At 70.4% G+C, this 21,540-nt stretch overlaps 8 protein-coding genes across 8 annotated transcripts; 2 read left to right on the forward strand and 6 right to left on the reverse strand.

The window, feature by feature from the left end:
* Positions 1 to 15: 15 nt before the first annotated feature.
* FA09DRAFT_294457 (WD40 repeat-like protein) lies at positions 16 to 1,473 on the reverse strand (the record flags this gene model as incomplete). The annotated part of the gene is made up of 3 exons (XM_025740081.1): positions 16 to 177; positions 234 to 1,275; positions 1,334 to 1,473. The coding sequence occupies 3 exons, from the start codon at positions 1,471 to 1,473 to the stop codon at positions 16 to 18; spliced, it is 1,344 nt and encodes a 447-aa protein (XP_025600435.1).
* A 915-nt stretch (positions 1,474 to 2,388) lies between these two features.
* On the reverse strand, positions 2,389 to 3,942 carry FA09DRAFT_328261 (hypothetical protein). Its single transcript, XM_025741701.1, has 5 exons — positions 3,849 to 3,942; positions 3,774 to 3,785; positions 3,564 to 3,620; positions 3,329 to 3,507; positions 2,389 to 3,268 (listed from the first exon to the last, which is right to left on the reverse strand). Exons 2-5 carry the CDS (start codon positions 3,782 to 3,784, stop codon positions 2,778 to 2,780), a joined length of 738 nt encoding a protein of 245 aa, XP_025600436.1. The 5' UTR covers position 3,785; positions 3,849 to 3,942; the 3' UTR covers positions 2,389 to 2,777.
* A 1,452-nt stretch (positions 3,943 to 5,394) lies between these two features.
* On the reverse strand, positions 5,395 to 9,233 carry FA09DRAFT_315800 (TPR-like protein). The gene is made up of 6 exons (XM_025740818.1): positions 8,820 to 9,233; positions 8,585 to 8,767; positions 8,449 to 8,528; positions 8,302 to 8,394; positions 8,093 to 8,249; positions 5,395 to 8,039 (listed from the first exon to the last, which is right to left on the reverse strand). The coding sequence occupies exons 1-6, from the start codon at positions 9,100 to 9,102 to the stop codon at positions 5,653 to 5,655; spliced, it is 3,183 nt and encodes a 1,060-aa protein (XP_025600437.1). The 5' UTR covers positions 9,103 to 9,233; the 3' UTR covers positions 5,395 to 5,652.
* Positions 9,234 to 12,182: 2,949 nt separating this feature from the next.
* FA09DRAFT_328262 (hypothetical protein) lies at positions 12,183 to 12,989 on the reverse strand. Its single transcript, XM_025741702.1, has one exon. It carries the CDS (start codon positions 12,913 to 12,915, stop codon positions 12,538 to 12,540), a length of 378 nt encoding a protein of 125 aa, XP_025600438.1. The 5' UTR covers positions 12,916 to 12,989; the 3' UTR covers positions 12,183 to 12,537.
* A 39-nt stretch (positions 12,990 to 13,028) lies between these two features.
* On the forward strand, positions 13,029 to 15,306 carry FA09DRAFT_345260 (hypothetical protein; the record flags this gene model as incomplete). The annotated part of the gene is made up of 3 exons (XM_025744684.1): positions 13,029 to 13,976; positions 14,028 to 14,129; positions 14,182 to 15,306. The coding sequence occupies 3 exons, from the start codon at positions 13,029 to 13,031 to the stop codon at positions 15,304 to 15,306; spliced, it is 2,175 nt and encodes a 724-aa protein (XP_025600439.1).
* A 558-nt stretch (positions 15,307 to 15,864) lies between these two features.
* Positions 15,865 to 17,097, reverse strand: FA09DRAFT_294436 (hypothetical protein; the record flags this gene model as incomplete). Its single annotated transcript, XM_025740079.1, has 4 exons — positions 15,865 to 15,969; positions 16,027 to 16,118; positions 16,171 to 16,667; positions 16,898 to 17,097. The coding sequence occupies 4 exons, from the start codon at positions 17,095 to 17,097 to the stop codon at positions 15,865 to 15,867; spliced, it is 894 nt and encodes a 297-aa protein (XP_025600440.1).
* An 885-nt stretch (positions 17,098 to 17,982) lies between these two features.
* FA09DRAFT_358908 (hypothetical protein) lies at positions 17,983 to 20,097 on the forward strand. The gene is made up of 6 exons (XM_025745024.1): positions 17,983 to 18,451; positions 18,504 to 18,564; positions 18,620 to 18,750; positions 18,800 to 19,318; positions 19,367 to 19,859; positions 19,915 to 20,097. The coding sequence occupies exons 1-6, from the start codon at positions 18,404 to 18,406 to the stop codon at positions 19,989 to 19,991; spliced, it is 1,329 nt and encodes a 442-aa protein (XP_025600441.1). The 5' UTR covers positions 17,983 to 18,403; the 3' UTR covers positions 19,992 to 20,097.
* FA09DRAFT_328268 (hypothetical protein) lies at positions 20,003 to 21,536 on the reverse strand. Its single transcript, XM_025741703.1, has 4 exons — positions 20,944 to 21,536; positions 20,775 to 20,887; positions 20,657 to 20,714; positions 20,003 to 20,604 (listed from the first exon to the last, which is right to left on the reverse strand). The coding sequence occupies exons 1-4, from the start codon at positions 21,106 to 21,108 to the stop codon at positions 20,098 to 20,100; spliced, it is 843 nt and encodes a 280-aa protein (XP_025600442.1). The 5' UTR covers positions 21,109 to 21,536; the 3' UTR covers positions 20,003 to 20,097.
* Positions 21,537 to 21,540: the final 4 nt, after the last annotated feature.

The following is a 21,540-nucleotide window of genomic DNA, read 5'->3' on the forward strand; positions in this document are numbered from 1 at the left end:
GGTCGTGAAGCGTGTTCATTGCACGTAGTGCCGCAGCGAGTAGAGCAGCACGCGGCCGCGGCTGTTCGCGACTGCCGCATACTCGCTCGCGCCCGAGAAGCGCACGTCGGTGACGTGGCCGAGCGGCGTGCCGGCCGTCGGCCAGTTGGCAAAGACACGCAGCGAGGGCGCGTGCACCTGAGAAGGTTGGTCAGCCCCGGCTGGGAAAAAGAGGAAGGGCCGGCGAGACTCACCAGCTTGAGCGCATCCTTCTTGTTGCGGCTCGCCACAGCTAGCATCTGGCCGTCATGGTTCCACGACAGCGTCGTGGTGCGCGTGACGAGGTTGCCGAGCTCCTTGACCGACGCCCAGGGCTTGTTGTCCTGCACCTCACTGGCCGTCAAGGCGTCATACACGTTGACAGTGCCGCTATCGGAGCCGACGGCCCAGTGCGCGCCGCTCGGACTCTGCGCCAGGCCGTGTGCGCCGAACAGACCCGCATCGCGCCGCTCGACGGCACAGCGCATTGCACGCGTGTCCCATACGTGCACGCTGCCCTCTTTTGAGAGACTGAGCAGCCGGCGGCCGGCAGCCGACGCCGTCTGGTCCCACTCGAGACCCACGAGCGGCGCGTTGAGACGCAGGCTGCCGACGAGCGCCGCGCCGGCGCCAGCGCCAGCACCGCCCTGCCCGGACCCCCAGTCGAGGAGGTGGATTGCGCCGCGCCGGCCGCCGATCGCCAGCAGCCGCCCTGACTCGGCGCCGAGAGGCTGGAAGCGCGCCATTGAGAGATCGCGCTCGGCCGTGTTGCCGTCGTTGGACAGGCCGCGCCATGGCGTGGAGCGCAGAGCGCGCCCGGATTGCAGGTCGTAGGCGTAGAGATACGGCCGCGGACCCGCAAGCAGCACCGAGGAGCCGCTCGGGTGGAAGGCGGCGTATGTGAGAGGCAGCGAAGGGACGTGAAGTGACTGGAGCAGGGGATTCGAGTTGCCGTCGATCTCGAATAGCCGCACTGTGCGGTCGCGGCTGGCGGTCATGAGGATGCGCACGCGTGCGCTCGGGTGCCAGTCCATGCACTCGACGCTCGCTGCCTCGCCCTCCTGCTGCGCCACCATGTTGGCGTCGCGCGCCCGCTGCACGTCGAGCTCGGTCGCTGGCAGCGTGCGCGGCTTGCGCCCTGTCGGCCGGGCTACGAGCGAGCCGGCGCGCGAGAGAAGCTGCGAGAGAGACGAAGAAGGCCCGCTGGCTGGCGGCAGAGGCTCGGCCCAGGCTGGCCGCGGGTGCAGCGACTCGAAGCTGGTGCAAGATCGAGATGAGCGTCGGGCCACATCGCAGCAGCCAGAGTGCAACTCACACACGCCGCAGCCGCGTCTCGTACTCTGCGCCGCCCACCTCCTTCTCGTCCTCATGCTCGCGCAGCCGCCGCAGCCGCTTCGTGCCGACGAAGCTGCCGTCCTGCGCACGCGCTGCCGGGCCCGCCAACGTCACGCGCATGTCTGCCAGCGAGTCGTCCGTCCACGCCGGCCGCCGCGGCGCGCCGCTGCCGCCCGCAGGCACGTCGCTGGAGAAGAGCGGCGCTGCCTCGGCGGCGTACTCGAGCGCCGAGGAGGAGGCCGAGGCGGAGCTCTCGGCGTCGGAGTAGCCGGACTCGTCGTCCAGCTCCTCGTCATCTTCCTCATCGTCCTCTTCGCTGTCCGTGCCGCGCTCCTCTGCGCTGTCGTTGCCGCCGTCGATCACGAAGAGCTGCGATGCGGCGTGAGCAGCGTGCGCGCCCTGCACTGCGCATCTGGCTCACCTCGTCGTCCAGCACAGCCTCTCTGCCCGTCTCTCGCTCTTCGCGCTCGCGCTTGCCCTTCTTGCGCGACACGCCAGCTGCGCCCTCGTGGGCAGCCTCCGTGCTGGTGCCGAAGAGCGCCGCAGCGAGGGCGCGCTCCTGTGCGCCCGGCGCCTTGCCGGCCTGCGGCCGCGCACGCACGCTGCCGAGCGGCGCGGACGCCGAGGGCGAGGAGCGGCGGCGCTTGGACGGCATGGCTGCGCGGAGTAAGTGGCGCTGCGGGTGAGTGCCTTGCAGAGGCAGAGCGTGTAGCGGGTGGTGCGGAGGAGCGGCAGGAGCAAGTGGGTGAGAAGGAGGAGAAGCGCCGCGGCCTGGCGCTGCTCCCACGGCACTTTTTTGAGCGCCGTGCACGTGACGCATCGCCCAGCCTTCACGGACGCGGCGCCCCTCCTCCACCTGACGACGGCCTCGCACCCATCTTGTCCTCTCAAGCAGTCTAGTGAGATGCTGTCTCCGGCAACCGCTCTTCTCGGTCATCTGGCCCAGTACGCTGTCACGGCATCGCCGCCCATCGCATGCTCGACAGCCGACCGCTGACGCTGTCCTTGCCCGCACCGCCCCGGATCACTCTCGCGTGAGCATTACGCTTGATCATTTCAGTTCTGTACAACAAGCCAGCGGGCGCGCCAAGCGACACGGCGTGAGTCGGGTGGGAGAGTGTATGGGTTGAGCGTTGCGTGAGAGAAAGAAGCGACCGGCAGCGCAAAGGAGCGTGCGCGGCGCACGGGAGAGACGGGGCGGGTATCGATATATGCGCATCGTCGAGGCCCTCGCTGGGCCGCACGCAGGGTGCAGCCCGGCACAGGGATAGAGGTAAGAAGGGGGCGAAAGAGGGCTGGTCCAGAGAGCAGGCCCAGCGAGCGGAGAGAAGGCGAAAGAAAGGAGATCCAAAGGAGCAAGGAGGCGGAGACGCGCAGGCGCCCGTCGGCATCACGGCTGGACTTGCGAGACGGCGTGGCGGCGCTTAGTACTTCTCCGAGCGGCCCGTGCAGCACGAGATGATGAACGGCACGATGGAGAGCGTGAGCGCGCCGAAGGCGGCCCACATCATCCAGAGCGCGTTGGTGAGGTGCAGCTGGGCGCCGGCGACGTCGGCGATCGAGTCGCGCGCCTTGACGAGGATGGCCGTGAAGATGGCAGCGCCGGCGCCCAGGGCCGCGGCGCCGAGCAGCGCGACGAGGGCGGCGACGAGGAAGGCAAAGCGGTGCGCCAGGAAGCCGAGCAGGAACGTGAGGCCGGCGAGCACCGTGCCGATGAAGATGAGCCAGAAGGCGGCGTGCGAGAAGCGGCCGAGGTAGTCGCTGTCGGCAAACGTGCCCTCCGAGACGGTCTGGTTGAGCTGCGTCTGGTACTGCTGGTTGATGTCGGCGTACAGCACCTGCAGCGGCTCGAAGCGGCCGTCGCCGAAGCCGCGCGGGCCGCACGAGCGCGTGTTGCCGGCGCCGCCGCAGAAGTCTGGCGCAGCGCGTGTCAGCGACGACGCGCTTCTCAGTGTCGGATGGGCACATCACTCACTGTACAGGCCCCACTGGTACGTCTCCTTCAGACCCTGGCCCTGCAGCTCCGGCGCGGCCTGGTTCTGCGCAAAGACGTTGGCGGGCAGCGCGCCGCCGGACGAGACGCCCGAGAGGTCGAGCTCGGCGTAGTAGATGTTGCGGGCGACGATGTTCTGCGAGATCTGGCCCATGTTGACCCTGCGCATGGCGGTGTGAGCAGTGTGCACCGCGTGTCTGCGCAGCAGCGGACGCACAGGATGGCCAGGACCATGGCGGAGAACGCCAGCAGCTCGGAGATGCCGACACAGAACCTGTCGGGGAAGAGGTCAGCAATGCGCATCTAGTGCCCGCTGGTGCTGTGCCTGTGCGGCGGGTGCGGGGCTAGCAGGTGCGCTCCACGGGCTGCGCCAGATGCATCCAGCGCCCGCCGCACCGGCACTCCACAGCCCGGCCGGCATACGCACTTGGCGACCATTCTGCGCGCGAAGAAGCGTGAGCATGCTGCACAGGGCGGGGCGTTGCGCGCACGCGGCACTCACGTGAAGAAGGTAAAGGGGGTGCTGGCGGTGGTGAGTTGGCGAAGGGCAAAGACGATGCGGCGCGGGTATGCGGGCGCGAGGAGCGGGGTGCGGCAGCGAGAGCGGAGAGGGTGGAGCTGGAGAGAAGGAGAGGCGCGAGAGCGGGCCCGGCACGGCAAGGTGGCTTATGAGGGAAAAGAGTGACGCGCCGGCCGCGAGCAGCGCAGCGGACGCGGCAGGCCGCGAGGGCAGCACCGCAACGTCGGAGAGTGCGGAGCAGGCGGGCTCGGCGTCAGCGAGACAGATCGCCTGCCAGCTTGGGCAACGCTGCAGGCAAGCAGGCGCCCGTGGCAGCGGCACAGCACCGCAGCACCGCACGGCACAGCACGCAGCCAGCCAGCTGAATGAGGGGCAATGACGCACCGGCCTTCTGCCGCGAGCAGACCCGCCGGCGCGCCTCCTGATCTGCGCTGCAGCGCCTCGATTGCACGCTCGCGGCTAAATGCGTCAGGCGCAGCACCGCAGCACCGCCTTTGTAGTCGCTGATTACAACTTGGCGGCGCGACGCTTGTCGAGCGAGATCCACCTTGCCGTTCGCGGTGCCGCGCTGCGGTGCTGCTCTGCAGGCTGGCGCCGGCGCAGCGGCCGTCCTGCTGCGCTCGTGTTCTAGACTGCCCGCACCGCCCATGCACGTCGTGCAGCCGCAGCTGCCGTGCCCGCGCGCCGCGACGGATGCAGTCGAGCACGGCGCGGCGGCGCAGCTCCTGACGTCACGCTGCGCCACACGCCCACATGCTTGCTCGCTGCTGTGCTGCGGTGCCGCCCGAACGCCGCGCTCCCCGCACCGCCGCAGCCGCAGGCGCAAGAGGCGGCAACGCTGACGATGGCCGCGCCGCTCACAACGGCGCGCCCTCGAGCCGTGCCGCCTCGGGCGCCGGCGCAGGTCCGCACCGCGAGGCCGCCGAACGTGCGGAGCGGATGCTTGGCAGCGAGGGCGAGCTGGCGGCGCGGGCAGCTCGGGGTGCGGGGCGGCGTCGGCGACGTCGAGCGTCGCCGTCAGCGGCAGCGCAAGCAAGCCACGCACGTCGCCGTCCCGCTTGGCCAGCATTCAGCGCTCAGCGCTTCGCAGAACCCGCTCGTCGGCGGCGGGCTGCAAATTAGAGCGGCACGGCGTGTGGAGAAGGGCGCTGACACGGAGCATCGGCAATCAGTGCAGCGCAGCCGTCAGACGGCAGAGCACAGCACGGGGCAGAGGCAGAGCGGCGATGCACGCTGCGGCCGCCCCGATCACGGGCGAGCGGCACGATGGCGAGCGCAGCGCGATGGCCCTCGCGGCGCACGACGCGGGCCACCGGCCGTCATGCCGAACGCAGCAGCAGCGCAGACAGACAGCAGCACCCTCGTCATCCAGAGGCAGGCGGCAGCACCCTCACGTCGGCGGCGCTGCCCTGCGGCCTGCACAAATAAGAATCGATATGCCATCGCTGCGGCGGCCAGAGCGTGGGAGCAGCTCGTCACTCGTCAGCTCCTGACTGGCCCTCGCGACACGCCGCATCACACCACAGATGTCTAGAACTCAAAGCTTGCAGCAGGGCGCACATGGTACGCGGAGGAGATACAGGCGAGAGCGAGGCATGATTCTCAAACACACATGACAGGGAGAGAGGAAGGGCTTTCGGGGAGCGAGGAGCACGAGCGTTTAGGGGTGGTGTGGGGGAAGACTAGGGTGTGGAAGCGGCGGCTGTGCGCGCACATGTCAGGGTTTTGGGTAAGGGTTTAGTAGCGCTGGGTGACGTGGAGCGGAGCAGCGGGCCTTGGTGTTCGTTCAGACGGCCGCAGCACCCGCCGGCGCAGCCGGCGTGGCCTCCTTGCTGGCGGCGGCGGCGCCGTCGGCCTCCTTGGCGGCAGCAGCCGGCGCCGGCGCCTCGTCGTCCACCTCGCCCTCCTCGGGCGAGGGTGCCGCAGCGGCAGCAGCAGGAGCAGCGGCGGCAGCGGCAGGTGCGGGCGCGGCAGCGGCAGGTGCGGGCGCGGCGGCAGCCTCTGATGCTGCCTCCTTGGCCGGCGCCGCAGCAGCCTCGCTCTCGGCAGCGGGGGCAGGCTCGGCAGACTTGGCCGGCGCCGCAGCATCGGGCGAGGCCTTTGCGCTCGCGTCGGCAGTGCCGTTGCTGGCGGTCTTCTCCGCACTCTCCGTCGCCGCGGCAGGTGCTGGCTGGGCAGGCGAGGACCGCTTGGGTGCCGCAGCCGTGCCGTTCTCAGCAGGCGCTGCAGCGGCGCTCTCGGGACGCGGCGAGGGGCTCGAGTTGCGCGGGCGCTTCTCGGTGCTGCTCTCGCGCGGCGTGCCCTCCTCGTCGCTCAGCGCCGCACGCTTGCCGAGCAGGCTGTCGGCGCGCGCCGCGCTCGACGACGAGGCGGGCTGCGGCGGTGCGGCGTCGTCGGAGGCGATGGCAGAGGAGCTGGCCGGCGCGCGCTCCTCCGGCTCCTTGTCGACGCGCATCGGCGAGCGGCTGCGGCGAGCGGCAGTCTTGGGTTCCTGCGGCGAGCGAGGAGCTGAGCTTGAGCCGGAGGCCTCGGCGCTGGGCGCAGAGGCGGCCGGTGCCGGCGTCGGCTCGGCCTTGCGCGGCGGCAGGCTCATCGAAGCCGAGGCGGCGCCGGCCAGACCCATAAGAGCGTCGGCCGCTCCGTCGTCATAGTCCTCGTCGACGGCGCGCGAGGGCGCTGCAGCCGCAGCGGGTGCAGCGGCCTGCGCACTGGCGTAGCCTGCAAGCGGGCGCGCGCTGTCCGACGAAGAGTCTGAGCCGGCCGGCGACGGTCCGCGCGCGGCCGTGCTCGGCGAGCGGCCCGTCTTGGGCGTGCGTCCGCCGCGCGACTTGGTGTTGGTGCTCGAGGAGCCGGGGCGCACGGTCTGCGCAGGAGACTGGGAGCGCGAGGCGGCACGCGCAGCCTCGGCCTTGCGACGCGACGGCGACGGGCCAGAGGCAGCCGACTCCGCAGCAGCGCTCTTGGCGCCGCTCTTCGGCCGGCGCGCCTTCTTCTTCGACGACGGGCCCGAGGCGTCCGAGACGTTGTCGCGCGCCATCTCGCCGCTCTGCACGCTGCCGTCGGAGCGGCGCATAGGGTCGGCGCGGTCGCTCAGCGGGTCGTACGCGCCCGGACCGCCCATCTGCTGCGGCGGCTGCTGCTGCGCGGGCGGCGGGCCTCCGTGCGCGCCCGGGCGCTCGAATGGCGGATCGTAGCGTCCGTACGACTCGCGCTCGAAGGGCATCGGCGGCGGGCCACCGCTGCGGCCGTTGTTGTAGGCGTGCGGCGAGCCGTCGTCGCGACGCCCAGGGTAGCCGCGCGGGTCCTCGCGCTCACGCGGGTCGCGCTCACGCTCGCGAGGGTCACGCTCGTGCACCGGACGCCCAGCAGCGTCCCACTGGCGCATGGGGCCTGGGCCCGAGGGGCCCGGGCCGCCACGGCCGTAGCCGTGCGGGCCTGGCGAGCCGCGCTCGTTGGCGTAGCGGTGGTGCTGCACGGGCGACTGGCGCGGGTCCATCGGCGGTGCGTCCATGGGCGCGAGCTGCGTGTGTGTCGAGGCCTTGGTGCCACGCTCGTCGATGTTTGGGATGGCCGGCGGCGCGCCGTCGCGGAAGTGGGGCGACTGGCTGCGGCGCATCTGGCCGGGACCGGGCAGCTCGCGCGGCGCGGCGCCGTCGGGGCCGACAGTGAGCTGGCCCGGCGGCGCAAAGCCAGCGCCCGGCGGGCCACCGCCGATCTGAGACGGCGGTCCCGGCGCGCCCGAGTTGTTCGCGTACGCCGTCGGGTGCACATCCTGCGGCATGGGCGCAGACGAGACCTGCTCGCCCTTGGCCTCGGCGTTGCGCAGCAGCATGAGGCGCTGCTGGATGTGCGGGTTCTCCGGGTCGAGCTCGGCGGCACGCGCGTACGCATCGATGGCGTCGGAGATCTGGTTGTTGCACGACTCGTACAGACTGCCGAGGTCGAACCAGACCTCGGAGATGTACGGGTTGAGGCGGATGGCACGCGAGTAGGCGTCGAGCGCGTCGCGGAACTGGCTGATCTGGTAGTACAGCACGCCAATCGAGCACCAGAACGTCGGGTTCTTGCCGTCGCGGTAGACCGCCTGCTGGTAGGCCTCGTACGCCTTGTTGTAGTTCTGGCCCGCCATGTATGCGCGGCCCAGCAGGTACCAGCTCTGCGAGTCGTTGGGGTCTGCGCGTGGTGTGAGCAGCGAGGCGGGCAGCGGGTCGTGGCGCGCGGCTCACCAGACTCGAGACTCTTGGTGAGGAACTGGATCGCGCGCTCCTGGTTCTGGAAGCCGGCGCTCGACTGATGGTAGAGCCAGCCGAGCTGCTGCAGGACCTTGGCGTGCAGCGGGTTCTCGGCGAGCACGCGCTCGTACGCGTCTTTGGCGAGGCCGAACTGCATGGCGTGTCAGCGTCGAGCGACGGAGGTGGACGCTCGCGGCACTCACGTCCTTCTGCTGCTCGTACACGTGGCCGATCTGGAACCAAATGTCGATCTCGGTGAGCGGCCGCGGCGGGTTGGAGAGGATGTAGCGGAAGCACTGCGCGGCTATGCGTGAGCGCGGCGAGGAAGCGCATACACGAGCGTCTCTCACCTCGAGGCTCGCCTGGTACTTGCTCTGCTGCTTGTAGATGATGCCGAGGCGGAAGTAGATCTCGTTTGCCTTCTCGTAGTCTGCGGCGCGAGCGCGTCAGCAGTGCGGCGCACCACATGCAGCTAGTACCACTCACTCGGGTCCATGCGCACGACGCTGGCAAACGCCTCCTCGGCATGCTCGAGGCTGCCGTACCGGTCGTACAGGATGCCGATGCCGTACCACAGCTTCGGCTCCTTGGGGTTGGGCAGGTGGTACAGCGCCTGCTGGTAGGCCGTGTATGCCTTCTGCAGGTCGTCCATCATCAGGTAGCAGTGGCCTGTCGCGCCGCGTCAGCCTCGCGCGAGCTCGCCTTCTGTCGCGCAACTCACCCATGGCACCCCACGTCTCGCCATTCTCAGGCACCAAGTTCAGCACGCGCTGGAAGTACTCGACGGCCTTCTCGAAGTGGTCCATCGTGCGGTGCACGCCGGCGATGGCGCTGATGGCCGGCACCGAGTACGGGTTGTGGCGCAGCGCGGCCTCGTACGCGGCAATGGCGCGCTCGAAGTCCTCCATTGCGTCGGCGGCTGAGCCGATGGCGATCCACGTCTGCTCATTGGCGAGCGCCAGCTTCTGCACGATCGTCACCGGCTGGCCCATGCCCACCTCCATGCCGTGGTGGCCCGCGGCCGAGCCGGAGCGCGTGGGCGGACCCTCCGGGCCCGGTCCTCCGACCGGCGGGCCCGGCGCAGAGGGCGCAGGCGGCGGCGGGCCGGCGCCCGAGATGGAGCGCGAGGCCGGCGGGCCCGACGGCGGGCCCATGCCGTTGGACGGCGGGCCGGGCACGGGCGGCATCGAGTGGTGCTGCGGCTGCGGCGGCGGCGGCATGCCGTGCGGCGCCGGCGGCATGCCCTGCTGCGCAACGGTGGCGTGCGGCGGCGGAGGCGGCGGGGGCCCGCCCTGGCCGTAGTGCGCCGGGTGCATGGCGTACTGCGGGTGGCCGCCGCCGTGGTGCGCGTGGTGCACGGCGCCGCCCGACTGGGACGGCGGCATGGCGATGCCGGTGCGGCGGTGCGTGCGCGGCGGAGAGCTAGACGGTGAGGCAGACGCGGGCTTGGCAGCGCCTGCGACGGCCGGGGCTTTGGGACGTGCGCGAAGGGCGCTTGTGGCAGACGCGACCGAGGCTGAGAAGTTCGAGTAGGAGTTAGCAAAGGCGAGTCGCCGCAGGTGCGAGGCGGGCGGCGCCGCGACGTTGGCGGAGGGAGCAGCCGAGGACGAGTCCATGGCGCAGGAGGTGCGATGGTGGCAGAGAGAGAGGCGCGCAGCTGTGCGCTGTGCGAACTGTTCGGTGCCGACGAGCAGCACACAAGAGCACTATGGCGCCGTCTGCGTTCTCGCACCGCCGGCGCGCGCCGGCCGCACAAGACGAGTCGGGCAATGCCATCAGGGCCGCGGCAGGACGCCAAATAGAATGCGTCCCGCCACTATGTCGCACGCGCAGGCACAGCGGCAGAGTGCTCCAGGGGCAAGATCAGGGCATACGCCGCACCCGGCGCGCCCTCGTCACGCTGCCAGCACACGGCTGCTGTGCGAGCTCTGCCACACGCCCTGGCGAAGATCACCGAAGGTGCAGCGTGGAGGTGTGCAGGTTGAACAGAGCAGGCCTGCAGCCGGAAGCCAGCTCCCGCAGCACCGCTGCACGCAGAGCGCAGATGGCAAGGCGCGCTCGCGAGCTACCGAGCCGCGTGCTGCTGCGTGTCACGGACTGTGCTGCCGAGGCAGGTCGCCGGCGAGGCACCGCCGAACTGCGGTCAGGGGCGTCGGACAAGCGCAGCCCGGCACTTAGCCGAGGCGCGAGGAGCAATCCGCCTCGGCCAAAGCCGCCCGGCCCCTTTCCGGCTCTTCCTGGCTGTGGCTGATGCCACGGCGCAGCGCTGCAGGGCAGAGGGGCCGCATGGGCGCCCCTCTGCTGCAAGTGCTGTCCGGCGCCGCACACTGCGCCCAGAGTGTTCCAAACAGATCGCATACCTGCATCTGATCCGGGCTCGGCGGTGCGACAGAGTGGCGGCGTGCACGAGGGCCGAGGACAGCGACTCGCGCGCGGCACGGCCAGGCCCCTGTCAGGGACGCGGAGACGCCGCGGCGCGCGCGACCCGGCTCGCACAAGCGAGGCTGCGCATCCGGAGCGCAGCAGAAGCGAGATGAAGCATGACGCCGCAGTACATTATGCTGAGCACTGCGGACGGCGGGTGCAGTCGCAGGCAGGGGGCGCGGCAGAGCGGCCGGCCCGGCCCACGGACGCGGCGCGCATCGCGCGCGAGAAGGACGTGCGTCCAGCGCACGCGCGCCGCTCAGCGGCCCTCCTCCAGCTCGAACAAGCCAGACGCAGACACAGCAAGCTCCCACCACTCAAGATGCATCACCAGCAAGCACTCACCGGAAGAGCAGTCTCAGATGGACCGGCAGCAGGGAGCGCCGAAGGGAGCGACACGCGGCAGACACGCGGCGTGCCAAGGCGTGGGAACAGAAAGCGCCGGAAGGACGCCGGAGCCGAGCTCGGGCGCAGCGAGAGGCGAGTGCGGCCGGCGAGTGCGGCGCAGCGGCGATGCGGAGACGGGACGGGACGGCGGGTGCGAGGATGGGCTCGCGGCGAGGAGCAGGGACAGGAGGTGGTGGTGGTGGTGAAGCGGCGGGTGCGTGCCAACGCGGCGGCTGCGTGTGAGAGACGAGGGCGAGGCGAGGGCGCGACGAGCGCGGCGCTCTCGGGGCCTCTGCGGATGCAGGACACGCCGCGTGGCAGCAGGCGGCAGCGGGCGGCAGTGCGAGTGCGCCAGCGCGGCGAGGCGGCCGCTGAGGGTGCATCGCGCATGGCTGAGCTGCAAGCTGGGCATGATGGCAGCGGCTCGGCGGCGGCGGCTGCGTCGCTGCGGCTGCATGGCGGCGCCGAAGCTGCTCTCTGCGGCTGCGGGCTGCGTCCCTTGGCTGGCGTTCTGCGAGGGCGCCGTCAGAGCGCAGCATCGCGCCGCGCCGGCCGCGCCGAGATGCGGCTGCAGCGCCGCGCCGCACCCGCACCCGAGGCTGCGGCGCCGGCGCTGCTGCAGGGCACAGCGGCAGCGGCGGGTGCGGCGCGCGAAGCACATGCCCGCCCGCGGCAGAAGCATAAGCGGCCCGGGGATGCGCCATGAGGGGCGAGGTGCCGTGAGCCACACGCCGGCACAATCGCGCCGCCGCGGCCGTGGCAGCAAGGCGCGGCACCGGCCACGGCGCTACGGCCACACCTTGCTGCCCGGGGCGCACCGCCGCAGCAAGCGTCGGCCGCACCGCCGCCGCGCCCACGCGGACGCGGCACAGATGCAGGGCCGCCGCATCTGCGGCTGCAGGAGCAGGGCGGAGCGCAAAGCGTGCATGAGGCGCCGGCCATCTGCGAGTCAAGCACGCTTGCGTGCGCGCGTGCAGATCAAGCGCGGCATGGCAGCGCACGCTCCCGCATCCACAGCGCGCGGCAGCGGCACGGCACCCGACCGGGACGGCTGCAGCGCCAGCCACGCAGAGCGCAGCATCGCCCGCAACCGGGTCCGACACTCAGAGCGCAGACTCAGCCTCAGCAGCAGCACCGCGCCGCAGGTGCGGTGCAGCGCCAGCAGCGCCGACGGCCCGGAGCGGCGGAGCGGCACGCTCGCCGAGGCGCCCCAGGCACTCTCGCCTTCATCTTGCCCCAGCTCAGCAGCGGAGCAGCGACGTGGCGTCGTCGCAGCGCCCCTCGCGCGAAGTCGCACACGCAGCGCCGCAGACGGGACGCTGCAGCGGCAGCGTTGCAGCGCTCGGCATCGGCTGCGACAGCGCGCGCAGCGCCTTGCTGCGACACCGACGGCCCCAGCATGCTTATGGGGCGCTGAGCAGCCGCGGCCGTGTGCTTGTGTCGGCCACGCTGCACCCGCATCGAGGGCCAAAGCTCGCAGCGGCGCCGTCGGCGCTGCGGGTGCCGGGAGGCGCGGCTGAAGACGTACCCAGCAGCACGCCGCGGACATCGCTGCAACACAGACTCGGACGGCTGACTCGACTGCAGGCCGTGGGGGCAAATGCAGAATGCGGCACCCCTCGGGTCCCTCAGCGGACGCGCTGCAGTACGGCGACGGAGCAACGGCCACAGATATGCTCGCGTGTGCCCCACATCGCTGCATGGCTGCGTTGCCACGGCCGAACGCACACCTCGCAGCTTGGCGCTGCAACCGAGTCGACTCTGGCCAGAGCTTTCTGCATGCTTGTCCGGAGGGTCAGGGCCGGCGCATCGGTGTAGCCGAGCGACCCCCTCCGGCGGGCGCGATGGTCCGGGATGCCGTAGGGCACGCCGCGGCCGTCTTCCTTTGCGGATGCTGAGCGGTCGCAGAGGCTCTGAGGCTCTTCGGCTTGCAGCCTGACCTGCCTGGCTGCAGCACCGCAGTACATGCTGTGCCTGTGGTGAGCCGCTGCCCAACGGAGGGGCATGGCAGGATAGACGCCGGCGGGATGGCGAGAAGGACGGCACAGCCCGAGTCCCGGGCACGGCAGCGTGGGGACGGCAGCACGGCGTGCTCGGCCGAGGCGGCGGCGTGCTCGCCATGCGCCTGGCTTGGAGACGCGCTGCGCCTGGCTGGCTGCAGATCGTCTGGCGGGGCGCAGGCGGCGACACCGGCGACCGGGTCGTACGAGCGGCACACAGCCGGGCATCCCGCGCTGCACAGGTGGCGGCCCTCGTCCACACCACCACCACCGCCAGCAACATGTCCGCACCGCAGGCGCCGCCCGGCGATGCGCCGCAGTGCCCCGTCGCCCACTTCCCCTCGCAGCCGCTGCCGCCCGGCCACCCGCCGACGGCCTCGCACCCGGCCAGCAGCCTGCGCGCACCCACGGCGCCGGGCTGCATCTTCTTCCGCACCACCGACGACCTCGCGTCCACGCCGCCGCTCTCGCGCGCCGCCTCGACGCTACTCGAGGACGCCAAGCGCGCCGCCAACATCAACCCGCTCGCGCCCGGCGCCGCCGAGAAGCTCGACCCCGCCACGGCCCTCGTGCTCGCGTCGCGCAACTCGCAGCTCGCCCTCGTGCAGAGCAGCCACGTGTCGGCGATGCTGGCGAGCCACTACGGCGCTCGCTCGCCGGCGTTTGCGCACCTCGTGCAGACCGATGCGCCGCCGTCGCCGCCGTCGGCCACCACGCCGCCGTCATCACCCCTTGCGCCGCTCATCTTCGACGAGCCGAGCGTGACGGCGGCGCGCGCCCGTGTCGCTGAGTGGGGCATCCCGGGACCCTGCGCCTTTCCCATCACCAGCATGAGCACGGCAGGCGACCAGAACCAGCGCTCGCCGCTGTACGTCATCGGCGGCGACGGGCGCGCCATCTGGACGAAGGAGCTCGAGGTGGCGCTGGCCGCGGGCGCGGTGGACGCCATCATCCACTGTCTCAAGGACGTGCCGACGCAGCTGCCCGATGGGCTCATGCTTGGCGCCATCCTTGAGCGCGAGGACCCGCGCGATGCGCTGGTCATCAAGGCGGGCCTGCCGTACAAGGTGAGCAGGACGTGTGGGCCTCTGCAGCGCTGCCGCTGAACTCGTCTGCAGACGCTCGACGAGCTGCCGCCAGGCTCCGTCATTGGCACGTCGTCCGTGCGCCGCGTGGCGCAGCTGCGCCGCAGATACCCAGAGCTCGTCTTCTCCGACGTGGTGAGTACGACACAGCTGTGGCACCTCTGGCTGCTCTCTGACACCTGCGCAGCGCGGCAACCTCAACACACGCCTGGCCAAGCTCGACTCGCCCACTGGCCCTTACACCGCACTCGTGCTTGCGGCAGCTGGCCTGCTGCGCCTCAACTTCACCTCGCGCATCACCGCCTTCCTCTCGGCACCCGTGCTGATGTACTCCGTCGGGCAAGGCTCGCTGGCGATCGAGGTGCGCACGCCGCCGGCCGGCGCCACGCCGGCGACGGACCGCGATGCGCGCATCCTGGCGATGGTGCGCTCGATCGGCGACTGGCGCGCAACGTGGCGTGCCGAGTGCGAGCGTGCGCTGCTGCGCGAGCTCGAGGGCGGCTGCTCTATTCCCGTCGGCGTCGATACCCGCTTCTCGGACCACGACCAGGTGGAGGGCAAGCGCAACGAGGGCGAGGCTGAGCGGCTGGTGGCCGAGGCGCGCGGTGTCGACGCGGCAGACACGATTCGTCTGGATGGGCACACGATCCCGGCCGACGAAGCGGGCAGCAGCCGCCGGCAAGGAGGCGCTGCAGGCGCACCAAAGCCGCCGCGGCTAGAGCGTCTCGAGACGGGCTTCGAGGAGGCACAAGCGGCAGCAGCGTCCGCAGCAGCGCCCGTTGCGCCCGCGCCGCGACTGCCGGACCTCTCGAACATGTACCCCGAGTACCTCGCCGACGAGCCCGCCGAGGGCGCCACGCTCTCGCTGCACTGCTGCGTCGTGTCGCTCGACGGCAAGCGGCACTGCGAGTACAAGCTCGCGGCGCTCTGCCGCAGCGTCGAGGATGCGCGCGAGCTGGGGCGCAACGTGGCAAAGGAGCTGTCGTGCGCACGCGGCGCGCGCGTCATTCTGGCCGAGGTGGAGCGGCATCGACAGCTGGCCGAGGCGGCCGACGAGCGGCGGCGGCGCGAGGGCCGCGCCGCCCGCGTGGCCGAGGTGGCCGGCGGCCCGACGCGCGCCGCCGGCGAGGAGCTCGACGAGCGCGAGGCGCGGCGCAAGCTCGACGAGGCCCTGGCGGCCGCCTCGTCGGGCGCGGGCCTGAACAGCAAGGCGGCCAACGGCGAGCAGCAGCCGTGGGGCCTGCTGGCCAACGAGGTGGACCGGCGAGGCGTGCCGCGCGAGGACGGCCAGGCAAAGGCGTGGGAGGTATAGACTCTGCTGCATTTCTGTGGACACGAATCGCATAATGACACACGATGCCGACCACGAGGCGCAGCGTGCGGAGGGTGCGTGGCAGCTGCACGCAACCTGCGGTAGTGTGGAGTGTGGCGGCGGCGCGGCCAAGAAGACTCCACCTCAGTCTAGTGGACGTGCGGCTCCACGGCGCACTGACGTCTCATCGCGACACTCCGCCTCTATGCTGATCTTCACTTGCATGCGCATCTAGATTGCAGCACGCGCAGCTATACTATCCGGTGCAGAAAGCAGCAGGGGAGAAGAGAACGCAAGTCCGGCTAGTGTGACAAGAAAAGAGAGAGAGGGACGTCTAGAAGGGGAAGTAGAGCCTCAGAGCAGCAGCACGCCGGCAGCGAGCAGCACAGCGCCACCCAGCGCGGCTCCGGTGCTCAGCACGCGAGGCGCAGCAGCGGACGTCGACGAGCGCGTGGTGGACGACGTGGTGGCAGACGACGTCGTGGAGGTGATGGGCGAGTTGCTGCAGCGGGACTCGCTCATCAGCAATGCGAAAGAATAGGCATCGGCAGGCGTGACTTACGCGGCATTCTCGTTGCCGCCGCCCGAGGCGAAGACACGCAGGCCGCCGACGGCCCAGTAGGCCTCGTCGTAGCTGCTGCCGTTCATCGAGACCTGGTCCGTCTGCGATGGAAAGAGGGTGAGAGGAAGCGGGTGAGGAGGATGCGCGACATCACTCACAATCGGGCCGTACTGCGCCTGGCAGCCGGAGCGCTCGTACGTGTTGCCCGCCCAGTCGCCGCCGAGCGTCGTGTCAAAGACGATCTTGTGCTCTGCAGAGGCGAGTCAGCACAAGCAGGGAACGCAACGACCACAGGCACGCACGGTTGAAGTCCTGGTGGCACTGCTGCGCCACGTCGTACCAGACATTGGGCTTGCCCCAGTTCTCCGGGTTCACCGCCGTGCTGCCGCGCTGCAGGTCGCTCGGCTCGCTGCCGCGCGCCCAGTACCACACACGCACGCCCTTGCCCGTCGTGCCGAAGCTGCGCGCCATGGCGAAGAAGCCGCCGCCGGCGCGGTTCAGCGCGGCGCCCCACGTGGGCACCGACGTGCCGTTCATCTCCGACTGGCAGCCCGTGCGGTCCGGGTTGTAGGCCGAGCAGTTGGTGTGCAGCACCGTGGCGCTCTGTGCGGGGATGGAGGCGGCGATGCTGCAGCCCGAGTTGGTGTGCAGCGTCGTGAGCGCGCCCGCGAATTCGTCGTTGGCGTTTTCGATGATGTCGATCTCGCCGCCGATGGGCCACTTGCCGTCCTGCTCCGCCGTCGTCGTCCAGAAGGCGGGCCACGTCGAGCAGCCGACGGGCACGTGCGAGACGTTGAGGCTGGCGAGAGGTCAGCGTCGGCGTGGATGCTCTGCAGAGGCAGCATCGCAAAGCATGTGTCGGGCCAGGCCTTCCCTGCTGCTTGCTTCCGCTGCGTGTGTTGTGCGAACCCACAGGCTACCCGCGCCGGACACTCATCACCCGGCCTGCCACCGCCACGGCCTGCTGCTGCCTGCGCCGAGCCCAGTGCCCCACCACAACTTCCACCGCACCTCCTCCAGCACACTCACACATACACGCCGTCGGCGTACAGCTTCTTGCTCTCGATGCGCACGCTCGGGCGGCCCTCGGTGGCGCTCTGCTGCGTGCTGACGCGCATGAAGAACTCGCCGCCCTCGACGCTGGTGATGTTGAGCTGCGTGGCGGCCTGCTGCGACTGGTACACGACGAGGCCGTTGGTGTAGCTGGAAGGAAGGGGAGTGTCAGCCATGCAGGGCAAAGTGCTTCACTGCACCACCACGCACTTGTCGGGCCCGACAATCCAGTTGAAGGCACTGCCGATCTCGCGTGCGCTCCAGTCGTCGCTCACGCTCCACGACTCGGCGAGCGCAGCGGGCAGGGCGCTTGCGGCGGCGAGCAGCGGAAGGAAGCGCATGGTGTGTAGCGAATGAAGGTGTGGTTGGGAGGCAAGAGGCAGCATGCTACGTCTGGCTCCACCTCTGGCCCCTTCTTGGCGGCTGCCTGCGCTGTGTCGGTGCCGGTGCGGTGCTGCTGCCGGCCGCGGTGCAGCACGGCACGGCACGGCGCATCGGGCGCGCCTGAGCGCTGTGCCTCCTCGGCCTCTTGCGCTTCCCGCGTCTCTCGGCACGCCGGGTGCATGACAGGCGGATCCGCGCCCCGAGACGGCAGCACGGCAGCACAGCGTTGAAACGACTGACAGTTCTCCTCTCTTCCGCTTGCCCGAGACGACACGGCGATGAGCGTCAGCTGCGCTCACGCAGTTGGCAACCAGAACCGGAGCGAGAGGCCTCCGGCCGCTGCGCTTGGGTGTTGCCTCGCCGTCGACGGCGCTGGTGCAGATCTCTGGCCGCTGCGGTGCCTGCAGATCATTCCGCGGTGGCGGAGCATGCTGCTTGGCGGCGCGCAGGCGCTGCAACGCCGACGCAGGGGCCGGCGTGCGCCTGCACGTCTGCATCTGGCATGTCCTGTGCCGCGCCGGTGCTCGATCCGCGCCCAGAATCTGCCTGTAAAACACGGTGGGCAGCACAGGTGTGTGTACGGGACGGCACGGGGCCTGCACAGGGATTTTGGCCTGAGCCGTGCCTGAGCCGTCCCGTCCACACACCTGTGCTGCCCACCGCGTTTTATAGGTAGAATCTAATGAAGGCGAGCTGAAGCCAAAGACAAGGCTGCGGTGCCGCAATAAGCTCATCGTCGACCGCAGCAGCACAGTGTCAGCGCAGCGCCGAGGTCAGCATCTGGCCGCCGGAGACGCCGAGCTTGCCCGCGCTGTGCCCTCCAGGTGCTGGCCCGCGGCACGTCACGTGCGCCGCCCCTGATGCCGCTCCTGGCCGCCGGGTCCTGCCGTGAGCGCTGCGGCTGCGGCGTGCGACGATGTGCGACGTCCTCGTCAGACTTGAAAGCGTGGGAAGCGAGGCCGATGACGTCGAGGGCCGCTGGTGCGGGCGGCAAGACCCCTGAGCGGCTGGCGCTGCGAGGCGCGGGGCTGTGCATGCGCTCCGGCTTCGCGGCGCACGGCCTTCTCCTCCACCATCATCAACTTAGGCCAGCAAGACATGCTCGACGAGGCCGTCGTCGTCGAGGGCTTCCACTCGCTGCTCAAGGTGCATGCTTTCTATGCGCAGGTGCTGCCACACGGCTGACGCTGTCGCACAGGCCAGTCTGGCGCAGGCGCGAGCCGAGGGCCTGCTGAGCGACGACGAGCTGGCGCGCGCAGGTGCGGCGCCTCTCGCTTGCTAGCATGCTAGCTTTGCCCTGACCACTTGCCACAGATGCCGATGTGCAGATCGCAGCGCCCGCGCTGGCGCTCTTCTTCGCGGCGCTGCAGGCGCGCGGCGCCAGCATCGCCATGCCCGACGGCTCGTTTGCGCTCGACGAGGGCAACTGTCCGCCTAGCCTGCGGGTAAGCGAGCTTGCGTGCCGCGTGCCTCGCCCGACTGACACACCAGCAGCCGTACTTTGACGTATGGGCACGCACCATCGCGCCGATCCAGGCGCTGCCGCTCGAGGCGCGGCACGACCTGGCGCTGCTGCTGTGCGAGAAGGCGGCGCAGAGCTCGCCGGCGCGCGCCGACGTCGTGCGCCGCCTCAAGGCCGACCTGCAGCTGTGTGCCATGGAGATCCTGCAGCGCGGTTCGTTCCAGCAGCGCTTCGGCTGGGACCTGCAGCACGCCCTTGACGCCAGCCTGCGCGATGGAAGGAGCAGCGGCGAGAGCGCCCGGTCGACGACGACGTATGAGCCCCCGCCGGGCTATGAGGCTGGACCAGCATCAACGTCGCATGCCCACAACCATCCGCAGGAGAAGCTGCTGCCGCCAGCTCCACGGCCACCACCGCTGCCGCCCCGTGGCCGCTCCAACAACAGCCTGTCAGCTGCGTCTTCGTCCTCGCGACCTGCATCGCCCCTGCCGGCGCCGTCAGACACGCTCACGCTGATCCGAGAGACGCTTTTCTCCGCCCTCGGCGACTGTGTAAGTGGCCAGCCGAAGGAGCACATTCGCTGGGCTGACTCTCCACAGATGGCGACCAACCGGCCGCTGGCCGCACTCGTCGCCGAGGGGCAGCGCTCCAAGGAAGGCTACGGCGCGCGCTCCTTCTTTGCCGCGCTTTCGCTGGCCATCCTCGACGTGGCACTGGAGCGCATCGACCTCTCGAGCGCCGCCGGCGTGCCGTCTGCCTCTCCCGGCGCCGGCGTGCGCGTGCGCGCCGTGCAGGTGGGGGAGCACGACGAGCGGCCCACGATCGACGCCGCCTCGTGTCCGCCGCACCTGCTGCCGCTGCTCGGCGCCCTCGGCGGCGTGGCGCGCGCCGTGCAGGCGCTGGCGCGCCAGGACGACGAGCTGGCAATGCGCGATGCCGAGCAAGGCCTGGCCACGGCAGACGGCTCGGCGGCGATCGGGCGCGTGCGTGCGCGCCTGCTCGGCGCCCTGGAAGGCGTGCAGGCCCAGCACGCCGAGGTGGCAGACGAGCAGGTCGCGGGCGCGGCGCTCGCCATCAACAAGCTTGCCATAGGTGCGCGTCGCCCGTGCTGCCCGCCGCGAGAGGCTTCTCACTGACCCTCTCATAGCCATGTTCGAGATACCGACGCTGCGCGCCCGGCTCGCCGAGGCGCTGCAGGTGCTCGCTGCCGTGCACACGCTCTGAATGCGCAGAGTCTGCCTTAGATATAGATGTAGTTGTATGATACAGCGTGCGTCAGGTTGGGAGCGCAGGCCTTGTGGCTTGGTATACCGCGGAAGCAAGGAGAGCTTCACTCCTCTAGTGTGTCGTCATCGTCGTCGTCGTCCGCCAGCAGCTCGAAGAGAGCCGTGCTGGCCTCGTCTTCGTCATCATCCTCATCCTCGACCTCCTCCGAGGCATCAGCCGTGTGGTCCGCGAGCCTCTCGCCCGCGCCCTCCGCCCAGCTCTCGTCGTCCACCAGCAGCCCGTGGCTGCCGCCGCGTCCGCGGCCACTGCGGCTCTTCTTGGCATGCCATCCAAACCACTCCTCATCGAGGCCACTGCACTCCTCGCTGTCGATGCGGTGCACCTTGCCGCCGCGGATGTGGTAGATGATGTCGAAGCGCGCGCCGTCCCACGCCAGGCCGTGCACGCCCAGCTGGCGCGCAATGGGCGTGAGGGCCGCGTGCTCCCAGCTCAGCACCACATTGCGCCCCGCGGCCGTCTCGCGCAGCAGCACCTTGCGCACACACACGGGGTCGTCGCGCTGGCAGGACGTGTCGAGCGGGATGCCGGTGCGCTTGGCGAGCGGCTCGAGCTGCAGAGAGCGTGAGCTGCTGCAGAGCCGGCCCCTGCCCATGACGGCTCACCGTCTCGTACGCCCTGCGCCGGCGGCCGTGCGACTTGTACGCCTGCGCCATGGCATAGCTGCAAGCAACCACTGCGTCAGACATGCCCGCCTTTTGCCCGCATGCCACCGCCACTCACTCGGCCTTGAGCGGGCCCTTGCCGAACACCTTGCGCAGGCACTTTGCGCGCCTGCGGCCGTCGGCAGAGAGGCCGGGCCGGTCGGCCTTGACCTTCTCGCCGTGCCGGATGAGCTGCGACAGAGGGATGCTCAGCGCATGGAGCAACAGCACGCCAACGGGCCGCTCACGTAGACCCAGCCAGGGCCGGTGCTGGCCTCGGCGTCGAAGGTAGGCTCGCCGTGCGGCGCTGCAGCGCCGAGGAACGGGTGCTGTGCGCTGCCAAGCGGCGAGGAGAGAGCGACGACAAGCGAGGCGAGCAGCACCAGCGCCAGTAGCGGTGCGCGCGCCAGCATGGCGTGGCGGCGCATGAGTGAGCGGCGCGAGGTGGAGCGGAGAAATGGGGCGCCGGCGAGGGTGGCGCTGGTGCAGCGTGCGAGGGTTTGAAGACAGTGAGGATGGGTGTCGCTTGGCCAGAGCGACGAACGTGGGTGTGACTCTGGAGCTGATGGCCGAGATGATGTGGGAGTGAGGCAAGCCGGGCGGCCGTTGGACGCCAGCCTGGAGGCCAAATTCGAGCGCACGTGCTCGGCGGCGCTGCGCGGAGCTCGGCGAGCTGCAGGCACCATGCCGCCGCCTCTCTGTTTGTGGCGCATACGGCCGCAGCCGCCTGTCCGAGGCTGCAACCAGCCAGACCTGTGAGGAACGGTGAGTGAACAGCAGGACCGAGGTGCAGCGACACCTCGCATCTGGACGACTTGCTGGCTGAACTGCGGTCGGACATGGCG

Source organism: Tilletiopsis washingtonensis (genome assembly GCF_003144115.1).
Source record: "Tilletiopsis washingtonensis strain MCA 4186 unplaced genomic scaffold FA09scaffold_4, whole genome shotgun sequence".
Taxonomy (NCBI): domain Eukaryota; kingdom Fungi; phylum Basidiomycota; class Exobasidiomycetes; order Entylomatales; genus Tilletiopsis; species Tilletiopsis washingtonensis.

Bases quoted from the DNA above. Each gene is read 5' to 3' on its own strand.
- FA09DRAFT_328261 (XM_025741701.1), bottom strand. The intron at 3,508-3,563 runs GTGCGTCCGCTG...CGCCATGCGCAG, and splicing joins GCCATGGTCCTGGCCATCCT to GGTCAACATGGGCCAGATCT. The intron at 3,269-3,328 runs GTGAGTGATGTG...GCGCTGCGCCAG, and splicing joins GTACCAGTGGGGCCTGTACA to ACTTCTGCGGCGGCGCCGGC.
- FA09DRAFT_315800 (XM_025740818.1), bottom strand. From the start codon at position 9,102: ATGGAGGTGGGCATGGGCCAGCCGGTGACGATCGTGCAGAAGCTGGCG. The intron at 8,768-8,819 runs GTGAGTTGCGCG...GCGGCGCGACAG, and splicing joins CGAGACGTGGGGTGCCATGG to GCCACTGCTACCTGATGATG. The intron at 8,395-8,448 runs GTGAGAGACGCT...ATAGCCGCGCAG, and splicing joins AGTACCAGGCGAGCCTCGAG to TGCTTCCGCTACATCCTCTC.
- FA09DRAFT_328262 (XM_025741702.1), bottom strand. From the start codon at position 12,915: ATGCCCCTCCGTTGGGCAGCGGCTCACCACAGGCACAGCATGTACTGC.
- FA09DRAFT_358908 (XM_025745024.1), top strand. From the start codon at position 18,404: ATGCTCGACGAGGCCGTCGTCGTCGAGGGCTTCCACTCGCTGCTCAAG. The intron at 18,565-18,619 runs GTGCGGCGCCTC...CACTTGCCACAG, and splicing joins CGACGAGCTGGCGCGCGCAG to ATGCCGATGTGCAGATCGCA. The intron at 19,860-19,914 runs GTGCGCGTCGCC...ACCCTCTCATAG, and splicing joins CATCAACAAGCTTGCCATAG to CCATGTTCGAGATACCGACG.
- FA09DRAFT_328268 (XM_025741703.1), bottom strand. From the start codon at position 21,108: ATGCTGGCGCGCGCACCGCTACTGGCGCTGGTGCTGCTCGCCTCGCTT. The intron at 20,888-20,943 runs GTGAGCGGCCCG...CCTCTGTCGCAG, and splicing joins CCGGCCCTGGCTGGGTCTAC to CTCATCCGGCACGGCGAGAA. The intron at 20,715-20,774 runs GTGAGTGGCGGT...GGTTGCTTGCAG, and splicing joins AAGGGCCCGCTCAAGGCCGA to CTATGCCATGGCGCAGGCGT.